We start from the raw sequence: 10,868 nt of genomic DNA, 5'->3' as shown, positions 1-10,868 counted from the left end.
TCGGTATCCATGTCACAGCCATGGGATTATATTGCTAAACTCGTTTGTATTGGTGACTCTGGAACTGGGAAATCCAGCGTAAGTACGACCGATCATCTTTGTTCCTGCTAAGCACTCTGTTAACGAATTGCTGCTCGCTGTAGCTGACTATCCGACTCTGCGAGGGCCGATTTTCTTCTACGCATGATGTAACCATCGGTGTAGAGTTTGGATCCCGGATTGTTCCAGTCGGTCCGCCCGCGTCGAGAGATTTCGGAGCGGACCCTCAAATACATCCCCCAAATGACGTCTCGCCTAACCAGGAGCTCTCCTCGACGCATGCCGATGGCTCTATCGCGCCCACCCCTTCTGGATTACCAACACCCCCTCAGAAACCCCAGGAGACCCAGAAAAAAATGAAGTTATCTCTTTGGGATACTGCTGGGCAAGAAACTTACAAGTCCATTACACGGTCATATTTTCGGGGCGCGTCCGGTGCACTCCTTGTGTTTGATATTACTCGACCTACAACTTTTACTTCATGCACTCAGTGGCTACAAGATTTACGCCAAATCGCTGAAGAAGGCATCGTTGTCATTTTGGTGGGAAACAAAAGTGATCTTGCGGGAGACGGTCCGGATGCAAATCAGAGGCGCGTTACTAGGGAAGAAGCAGAAGAGTGGTGTCGCATGAATAACGTTTTGCGGTACCTAGAGACGAGCGCTAAGTCCGGTGAGGGAGTAGAGCGTGCGTTTCTCGAAGTTGCTGAGAGAATATACCGCAATATTGAAACCGGCAAATATGATCTGAATGACCGCCGAAGTGGAGTAAAAAGCTTCGGGGCGACTGGCAGTGCAAGCAACAAAATCCCCAAAACTGTCACTTTAGGAATGAATGATGCAATGCGCAAAGGCGGTAATAGCCTGGGTGGGAATTGTTGCTAATTCAAATCCTTCTCGGAGTTCTCAGTTTAAGACCGATACATCGCCTATGACGATTTGGATTTTGAATCTCCCATTATATAGCCTCAAAGAGCTGTATAAATTTGATTACCTCGTTCTGACACGTGAATTACTGCTGGAACCAAAGCAAAACAGAAATTAATCAATAGATATACAAAGGCCTCTTTTCAAATAACGAGAACCAGACATGCATAAGAGGAGAAAATAAGTAACGAAGAGAAGGAATCGAGGCACGGCACGTGAGAAATGCACGTATAATGTACACCAATCACGAAGGCGTCTAGTTGGCAATTCGCCAGCCACTCAGCCAGTTCAAATGGCGCCACTGTTGGCTAGGGCCTTCAATTCCAAACACGATCACCCGGAAGTAAGTAAAGATCGCCGCCACCAGGATATAGAGAAGTCCGTATACCACCCAGCGAGATTTTGTGTTTAAGGACTGAGTGAGCCAATCAACACAAAAGCCAAAGGTTAGAATAGCGTAATAGAGCGCAGGGTAATAGTGATGAACATAGGTTACTCGCGCCATGGCGACAAAAGGCAAATAGTGCAAAAACCAGCCAACAACAGGGTACAGGCCAGCGTAGTGAATGTGGTCGATGTCTGATTGGCTTAGTTCATTGTAGCCGCGCTGCCACCGCACAAGATACCACAAACTCAGCATACCAAAAACAGCCAAGCTAAGGGTACTTCCCCAGTAGACAACAGGATTGCCGAGGAGATAGTATTTGGTCACTTTCTCATCCCAAGAACACATTCGGAGTCCGACATTGAGTATCGGCCACTGCCAGAATTTCGAGGCAAGATCATCCTGCTTGTCAGGGTCAGGTACCAGTGCATTGTTCGACGTCATCATGGCAACATTTAAGTGTACAAAGTCCTTAAAAAATGGAGACTTGTACGATCCGGGATCGCCAGGGGGGACTATAATCCTGTTAGTGACAACCATAACACTAAAGACAGGCAATCATACGTCGGTCGTTGGTGTGAGTTTCGATATTCCAGTGTGTATAAACATCACGAGGCTTATTTTCCTTCACACAAGTTGTTTCAATCTGTTTAAAGCCCCACTGCGGAAGGTTCGTATTCCCTGCCCGTAGATAGCAACCTAAGACAGGGTGTCGCAGGCGAAATGCAGTCGTAAGTGTTCTGATTTTACTTCTGTCCCTCGACGCCACATCGTCGACAACTTCGACTTTCCAGTTATCTTTATCGTCTCCGATGGTCATATTGCCATAGCAAGAAACCTCATAATGGCTCTTGCTTATAGGAGCGGGAATATTATGGGAATGTAGGTTACGACCTGTTTGACCGTGAATGAGACGGATGACATCACCATCGCCAACGAACTTGAGGGGAGCCTCTGCATCATACTGAGGTTCCTTGCGATTAGGGTATATAAACCAATCATTGTTCGCATCTTTGTGGTGATAGCATGTAACCTGCTGCTGGGAGGAACCCTCAGGATATGTCTGAACATGGGAATGCAAGAGTCCGCCACCATATCCCATGTTTTTAAGGGTAACCCTTGAGCCGAATGCGATCTCGAGCGGGCTGTCTTTGCCGACCTGAGTTCCCCTGAGGTTTGCTTGAAAAAGAGAGCTCATCTGCGCATCACCGGGTCCGCTGTTCTCCAAGATCAAGAAGTGGACATAGAAAGAGAAGATATAAACCAGGGCCGGTACTAGAATCAACCCCAGAACGCGTGCCACAAGGTGTTTCGCTAGCGTTACCTGTTGAAATGATCAGTAAATCTCGGGAAAACGCAAACCAGTGGACGAACCTCCGACATCTTTAAATCACCGAACTTGTTCCATAGATCTTCAATAGTGTAAATACCGACAAGTGCGGTACAGAAAAGTCCAACCCATTTGACGCTACAAACACAACCAATACTGACACCAGTTAGGAAAAGCCATGTGAACCACTCAATGGAGAAGCTAGCACGCTGTAAGCGATGAAATTTCGCCCAGCAAAACGTTGTTGTGAAAGTAAAACAAAGGAGCATAGAGTCAAGCAATATGAATCGTGAAATAGTGGCATATGAGTTCTCGAACAATACCATCAAGCTCACCAGCCAAATTGTAGCTCTACGGAAGCCGAGTTCTTGTGCTGTCAAATAGGCGAGAGGCACGCATACTACACCGAACGCAGCATTAAATAAACGCATGAAGGTGTAGTTCACGTCTTCCGGGTACGTTTCGCCGGATTTAAATTCGAATGATCCGTTATAACCAGCAAGAAGGCCCGATAGGCCTACAAGCATCTTCCCCAAGGGTGGGTGGACATCGAAGTAGAACTCGCGTTTCAGATAATGTGAGCCAAACTTTCCGAAGCTAAAATGGATTGTTATTTGCGCTGGAAATATATATAAACGCGTGGCGGTCCTTACTGTGCTTCATCCCAAGTAACAATATTTGAACGACCGATCCGGTACATACGAGTGAACATTGACAAGGCTGTTAGAAGTATCGGTGCGACTATAGGTTCCCAATCGGCGAGAGCAGAGAGATAAGAACTTCGCTTTACAACACAAGGTCATATATTAGTTACCAGGTGGATCAATATGTAGGCTCAAACATAGAAAAAGGTCATACCCGCGGTTTTCTCTTCCCATCGTCAGGTTCAGCCAGGTGGGAGGTCTGGGTTTGCCCTTCCGTGTGCGGAACGTTCCTACGTCGCACATCAGGGGCAAAACTTGCGCCGGTGGTCGACCCAAGGCCGATGTCCGCCATGTTGAAAAATGTGGCTTCAGCTAGTAAAATTGGCGAGAAACACGAAGGGACGATAAGAATAAGGAATTGGCCTTCAACCAAGTAATATAAGAGTCGAGAGAGGAAAGAAAATGGAGATCAAGAAAAGAGATCAAGAATAAGCGGCTAATAGTACACGCTCATATCTAGTGAAAAACTGCGGCACAGAGCTTCTTTTGCAATCAAATAACGGACAAGTGAAGAGTGTTGTCAAGGATTGAGTACCCCGAGGGAGAAAAAAAGAAAGAGAAAAGGTGAGAGAAAGAAAGAACGAAAGAAAAGCAGCGCGAAGCAGACGATATATGATAACTGGTGAGGAACGGATGAATGTCACTATTGAAGGAGCAAGATCGACATCAAGGGTAGGTTAAGAACTGAAGAGTCCAGATAATGGAGAGTTGGCCAGATGTCTATCCACCTGGCAGAATATTAGTAGGTGTTCGCCGCCCCGCCGAGGCCACTCAAACGTACGTGAGTACTAGCGTCGGTCCCAACAGAGCACACTCGGAATCGTCTAATACTACTGATAAGTTTTGAAAATCAATCGGGAAAGACTTTGCAGAGCTCCTTGAAGTAGTGATAGTTCCGCTTATAGGTACTATATTATATGCTCAACAGTTTTCATTCCCACTTCAATAAGCCTGGGTTTCTAGCTGCATCACACCCTAGGTACCTAGCAACAAAGACCACCTGCCGCAAGATAAGAACTTGAAGACAATCTCCAGCTATCTGAAGATAGAACCCGTTGCATTCGAGTCGCGGCACCAAATTTAGGTGATTCCAAAAGAAAAAAAAAAAAAGAAGAAGAAAAAGAAGAGGAGGAAAGTCGAGCAGGAAACATTTGTAGTGAGAACAAGTAACGGAAAAGAAAAGAAACGGCAGTGGAGATAATAGGGAAATAAGCGTCTTTAATATTGTAGATGAAAATGGGCGTAGTGACAAATATGCAGGCATTTTACCAGCCTTTTTAATGCTCAATCTCTGCATCCTGGTCTTCTAGCCTTCTATAGTCTTGTGCACGATGTGATGGTCCCCTGTTGCGGCTGACTATATTCGATATCCACCCACCTAGTCCTTCCGAACGACCTCTGCTTTCGCCTTGGGGGGCCGTTTGCGGACTTTTACCACTGTTATCGCTTGTTATATTGGGTGGGTTGATGTTTAATCCGGGGATAGCACTTTCAGCTCCATGCTGGCCATATTGCCGTCTAATGTCAAGAGAGGGAATTGGTGAGCCCGCACTCATAAGAGAGCCACGCTCCCCTTGAGTGGCCGGGGTTGGCATAGCTGTAGTTGCATCTCCAAAGAGGACATCCATGTCCTCCAAACGGACACCGCTTGTCTCAGGATAAAGAAACCAAACTATAAAAGAATGTGTCAGATGGGAGTTATGTTTGAGATCATGGAATGACACTTACCAACAACAAAACTGCAAGCGCAAAAAAATGCGTGGACTAAATAGAGCCTCCACTTTATCGCTGCCTGTAGGACAAGCGTAACCTCGCCGACCAGCCAGTTGAAAGCCCAGTTGGTAGCTGTGCTGAGACTTGCACCCTTTGCGCGAATACTCAAAGGAAGTATCTCGGGAGGATAGAGCCAAGGTATTGGTCCCCATGAAGCGCCGAATGCAGCATTATAGACCATAACGAAAATAACGGTGAGTGTCGGTGTGGCTCCGATATCAATGAAAATAGAATAAGATATTGCCGAGAGAGAAAGAGCCATAGCCAAGGCACCAGAAAGGAGTATGGGACGCCTGCCCCATCGATCCACGAGATACCATGGAGGGATTGTTGATGCGAGATACGACAAACCGTTTATCCCAGTCATAAGAATAGCGTCACGTCCCGCCCACCCAGCAGACTCAAAAACATGCGGCGCGTAGTATGATATAACATTGATCCCATTCAACTGCGCCAACGCTTGTGCAGACATTGCAATTAACACCCGCTTGTTGTATCTTTTGAACATATCACTGTAAGATCGTTCCCCTTCTTGGCGTGTGATGAGGACATTCATTTTAATCTCCCTATATTCCTTTTGAGCCTCGGGATGATGAAGATCTCCTTTACCATAAAGGTTTGCAATAACTACCATGCCTTCCTCGTCATGGTCATTATCCAAAAGCCACCTATATTGCAAGTCAGTGTTGGCTTATTGTATGATTTGTCGCGCGTTGCAAAGCGCTAGAAAATCATTCTTACCTTGGTGATTCACAGATAATAAGGCTCCCCAATCCTAGCAAAAACCCCATGACACACTGGAGAAGCAACGGTAGGCGCCAGGAAAAGTCACTGTCAATGAAGCTACAAAAATAGTCGACCCAGACACTAGCGGCATATCCAAAGATGTTTCCGGTGAACTCGATACACGCCAATTTCCCCCTGTTGTGAGGCGGCTGGTACGGAGTTAGCATTCTGAGCATAGTATAATTCTCAAACAGGTAGTCAGGGCAGACAGTACCGATATCTCAGACTGATATACAGGGACGATAGTTGATAATGCTCCGACCCCCAAACCCGCAACTATGCGGCCAACCATCATCATGGGAATCCCTGTCGCAAAAGTTTGGAATGCACCGCCTACGAAGAAAATGATTGATCCATATAGAATAGTTTTGCGGCGACCAATTATGTCGCCAATTTTCCCAACGAGCAACGAGGAAATAAATGCTCCAACTTCTAAAATGGCAACAACGGTCCCGAGTTCTGCTCGTGACGGGTGATTAAAATAGTCTTCGAAGTACCAGCCCCTGTTCCCTCGTCAGTATAGACTAACCATTGGTGATTCAAGGATCAAGCGTGACGAACGTTATAATTCCGGACATTACACCTTGGTCATATCCAAACAAGAAGACACCTAATGATACAAAAACACTTGTAAAATAGCTGTGTCACATTAGCAATCCTGTTAGGAGACATCGATCATTGAATGGGAGAATGTCTTACAGCAATGGCTTTCCAACCAAGCCATGCGTTTGAGTGAGCTGGCGATTTCCCGGAGACATTATGGCGGCGAAAAAACTTTCGATGCGCGAGACCTTTCTAGGAAGCGGTTGTGGTATTTCTATTTTTTCAAGGTCAAGTTCACCGGTGCTTTGCTGGTTTTGATAATGCACACGTTTCGGCTGTTTCTCGCGTGCCCTGGACCCGACTCGATCGGAGCCCCCACGATCCAGGGATTCTATGAGGCGGATCCGGAGAGGATCTTCTGCATCAGTGAGTTGTTCTGCTAAATCTCCGGTATCCGTCCAGAGCGAGAAGTCCGATCCGACAGAGGGGGCCGAGGAAATCGATGAACGGTGGCTGCCCTTCTCGCTCGCAGATTCTAACACCCGTGCGGAGGGATTCTGGGATTCGGACCGTAAATATCGCAAAGGTATATTTGGAGACCTATGCGGCGATGACGTTGTTGAAGGAATGATGGCGGTTGGGGGGCTGATGTTAACAGCCCTGTCGTTGGTGGGGAATCGAGAAGTGGAAGTCAGTCGGGGTATCGATAACCTTTGATCACGTCCGATGCAGAGGCCTTGTGTCCCACCACGTAAGCTTGGCCAGGCAACCTCGTCAAACAGGCAGATGAACAAGACACCGCCTGGTAGTCTTTGGCGTGATGGAGAATAAAGCCAAAAAAAAAAAAAAAGTCCTCGAACGCGAGCTTTTTGGAATGGGGCCCCTGCAATAGGACTCTCGAGACAAGTCAAAGCGGAGACTTGCGAGCAAGGTACAACCAAACTAGGGAAACATCAGACCAGATGGGGCAAAGGCGACGGTAATGCTGTGATATGGTCCTTCACTCAGCTCACAAGACAGAGTGACCAACGATGCAGGATGACGATGGTATTCAAGGCTATCCAACCGAAACGGGACGGTCAGGCGAGAGGCTAGTGGGAAAAGTGGCCAACAGAGCAGTCTGAACAGATGAAGGACGGAAAGTCACGGAAAACAATGATCTGGCAGGTGATGAAACAGTTTCCTAGCAACTAGTTTAGTCTTTTGACTAAAGCGGCTCAGGTGAGGAGAGCAATCGAAGATGAAATAATAGAGACGGGGAAAAGGGAACGAGAGAGTTGAGGCTACTCCGAGTACGAACGGGCTATCTACACCGTCCTACCCACTAGTAATCACTTGACAGTCCAAAGCTCCATAAACTGGACAAGTGGACATGGGCTGGCTCATGGAGGCTGGAACTGGGCTATGTAAAATAACTTGGAATAGGGATCTCTGACGGGCTAACGTCGCCCTCCAAACTCCAAAGGGAGTTCGACTGGGCACGGCGTGGTGGTGGATTGGCAGGCAGACAGGATGTGGGGAAATCGTAAAATAAGAAGTCATCTGATAGGGCCCTCAGACCACGCTAGAGATTAACATGTATCGCTCTTGTACCGTTTAAAACAGCATCCTCTTACGAAAACGGCCAAGGAGGCCATGTAAGACACTTGACTTCAATACCTCGATGCAATGAAGACAATTAACTCTGTGCAGTTGGAGGTTTTTGGTGTCATTCGGTAATCGGTAGAGGCTGTACTTACCCCAGATATGCGAACTCTGTAGTCCTCGGTCCGCCGTAGTCTATCTAATCTACTCCATCGGGAGGCTTTTGTCCACCATGACGGGTTCTAGGTGGAGAATCTCGGCCAGTACCGAGCTACTCAAGGCTGGAGTACGACTGCACGCAACTAGCCCTCTTGCCATTGATACGGCTGACAACTTGACAAGTGACTTTTGAGTCTTTCGACTTTGACGGCCTCAGGCGGATGCAGCCTTTGTCTGAACCGAGAAACCTTCTCCATCAGACCGCAAAAGGAACTCCAGGCCTGATTATAGCGATTAATTTCCAAGTGTTCCGGAAATACTCATGTTAATATCTAAATTATCTTCTTGGTTCAAACTTGGCTCCTGTAGATGTCGCGCCTGTTTATCCTCAGGAAAGACGGACATCCATATCTGAAATAAGTCGTACTTCATATTATCCAAGCTTTAAGGTTTCTATTACCTTTCTCAGGTGTGTGACTAAGATTCAGTCTGGGTGGGTTGGTTAGTTAGTCAACTAATTAACTGAGTTCGGTAGTTAGTTACATAACCGATTGTATCAAAGACATCGCACCCCTTCAGCTTTGTCCACAGAATACGAGGCTAAGTTGTATGTATGTCCACTGCGTATTATTATTATCTCAGGCGTCCGGCGTGGAACCAGGCCGCCCTTAGTATGGATTGTATCCACGATTTCGTCTTGTGGGTTTGCACTTTGCGCAAGGCACTCCGTCCGCAGCTGTTTCCCACACTGTGGTTAGTTACGTGGTAGTTTAACTAACAGGTACTAGTACTTACTACGTAGTTAAGTAGGTGTACAATAACTAACTACTAAGCATGGAGTACAGAGAGAGAGAAAAAAAAAAAGAGAAAAAAAAAAAAAAGGCCAAGGGATTGAGACCTATGCGATAGCCAACAAAAATAGTATGATTCTGTTCATATGGACTATTTGGAACTAACCAAAACGTGGGAGGCATGCCATGAACTAGTTTGGAATGCATCTCGCAGTCGCACTTGTCAAGACGCATTATAACCTTCTGGTGGGGCCCAGAACTTGTGATACATACTTGACACTTGTCCTGCACTTGGGAATAAGTCAATTGCGATACCGGTGGGACTGCCAGTTGCAAAAGTATTAATGGAAGACACATCTCAGAAAACCACAGGTTGAATGGGCCGAGGATCGGAATGAGATATCATGGCAAAAGAATGTCATAGCCGTCCTTCCGTATGTACATGGCATCTGCCAAACTGGCGTATTTGCGGCGCACTAACTCGAAAATCACCAGTCCAGCACTTGTGCTAGGAACTTGACGAAGCGCGCTACCAAAAAACCCTCGATATAACCATCTTGCCCAACCTCCAACCCGCGCAGCCTTTCTTTTGCATCGCTTATAAGTTTCTTGGTACGCTAGATAATAAATTTGGAGCATCTGCCGGTTCGAAGGACGCAGTGTGGCCTGGTGATCGAGATACTCCAGCCTCGCAACATGAATGCCTTGTATAGTATTTATTGGGTGCTGAATTGTCTGCTGGGCAACAGACGCAATGAGGCCGGCAGCAAGTAAGAAGCATGGCTCCAGAGTGTAGTGGGGTTTAATGAGTGGCACTCCGCGGTCGCTAGACTGTGATTGGTGCAGATAGCCTTCCCTTTGCGAGTAACGGGGCCCGTAATAGCGCGTCAGAAATGAATAATACGCCTGTGATTTGACGTATTCGAAGAAAGAGAAAAAGACGGCACTACCAAAAGAGTCGCGCAAAGCGGACAGACTCCATCCGGCAAAAATACCACGTAATCCGATTTGGTGAAGTTTGTGTTGCCCATAATGCCACATGCTTTGATAGCGACCTTCAATGATGTCATTTGTTCGAAGGCGAACCTGTAGAGCATCCAAGGGGGCAGCGACAATGGACTGTATCGATCCAGCAACGAAACCGGCTGCGAAAGTATCAGCGGGCGTAGCTGGTGGATACGTACGCTTTACACCTTGTGAAACAGGTTCGTACAAAGCACCTAGGACTTGAAGGTAAGACGTGTATAAAACAGCTCCGACCCTATAAGCAAGATACTCAGTTGCATTATTCCCTTTCTACCAACGGTATCAGCTCACCTACCCAGCATTGGCCAACAGAGGGGGCATAACTTGATATGGTATAAACCGCCATCCGTAAGTACGAATAGCATAAATGAGTAAACCGGGAGTGGTCGTGTGTAATGACCAGCGGCCACCGTCAGGCTGATGTGGGTAAACAGCTCTAGCAAATGCCTATCCAAGATCAATGGTGATGGGCTACATTAGTCACGGTAATAACCATGTCAACTATGATGGATAAAAGAAGATTAGGGCGAGTATACCATATAACTATAGAAATGAAAGAGATTGGGTTAGCCTACCAACAATACTTCGAGGGGAGCAGGTGAACACCTACTCAACCCGAGTGCGGAAAAACGCCTTTACGGGAACTCTGAAGTAAAAAGCAACAAGCTGCGCGCTAAGGGCACGTACGCCTGCAGCTGAGGCACCTGTGGCTGCATTGCTTCGCGGATTTCGCCGGGAGGTGTCTTCCAAATTCGGTTGTCGGTCACGATGCTCTACCGCTTGGCCCAATGATTGGGAAACTTCGGGAGATCTGTCCATGCT

At 47.0% G+C, this 10,868-nt stretch overlaps 4 protein-coding genes across 4 annotated transcripts; 1 reads left to right on the top strand and 3 right to left on the bottom strand.

Annotated features, from left to right (window-relative positions):
- Positions 1-9: 9 nt before the first annotated feature.
- Positions 10-923, top strand: ASPSYDRAFT_156885 (uncharacterized protein; the record flags this gene model as incomplete). The annotated part of the gene is made up of 2 exons (XM_040842601.1): positions 10-78; positions 144-923. The coding sequence occupies 2 exons, from the start codon at positions 10-12 to the stop codon at positions 921-923; spliced, it is 849 nt and encodes a 282-aa protein (XP_040700104.1).
- Positions 924-1,221: 298 nt separating this feature from the next.
- Positions 1,222-3,676, bottom strand: pmt2 (protein O-mannosyl transferase; the record flags this gene model as incomplete). Its single annotated transcript, XM_040842591.1, has 5 exons — positions 1,222-1,865; positions 1,915-2,674; positions 2,725-3,277; positions 3,334-3,464; positions 3,539-3,676. The coding sequence occupies 5 exons, from the start codon at positions 3,674-3,676 to the stop codon at positions 1,222-1,224; spliced, it is 2,226 nt and encodes a 741-aa protein (XP_040700103.1).
- A 985-nt stretch (positions 3,677-4,661) lies between these two features.
- On the bottom strand, positions 4,662-6,701 carry ASPSYDRAFT_156740 (putative MFS monosaccharide transporter; the record flags this gene model as incomplete). Its single annotated transcript, XM_040842587.1, has 6 exons — positions 4,662-5,056; positions 5,113-5,825; positions 5,899-6,092; positions 6,158-6,446; positions 6,505-6,582; positions 6,643-6,701. The coding sequence occupies 6 exons, from the start codon at positions 6,699-6,701 to the stop codon at positions 4,662-4,664; spliced, it is 1,728 nt and encodes a 575-aa protein (XP_040700102.1).
- A 2,721-nt stretch (positions 6,702-9,422) lies between these two features.
- On the bottom strand, positions 9,423-10,865 carry ASPSYDRAFT_155941 (putative mitochondrial carrier protein; the record flags this gene model as incomplete). Its single annotated transcript, XM_040842510.1, has 4 exons — positions 9,423-10,281; positions 10,342-10,493; positions 10,583-10,589; positions 10,657-10,865. The coding sequence occupies 4 exons, from the start codon at positions 10,863-10,865 to the stop codon at positions 9,423-9,425; spliced, it is 1,227 nt and encodes a 408-aa protein (XP_040700101.1).
- Between the last annotated feature and the right edge of the window lie 3 nt (positions 10,866-10,868).

The sequence above is a fragment of the Aspergillus sydowii genome, assembly GCF_001890705.1.
Source record: "Aspergillus sydowii CBS 593.65 unplaced genomic scaffold ASPSYscaffold_9, whole genome shotgun sequence".
Lineage (NCBI taxonomy): Eukaryota > Fungi > Ascomycota > Eurotiomycetes > Eurotiales > Aspergillaceae > Aspergillus > Aspergillus sydowii.
The sequence above is the reverse complement of the archived record's forward strand: the minus strand, read 5'-3'. Positions and strand labels throughout refer to the sequence as shown.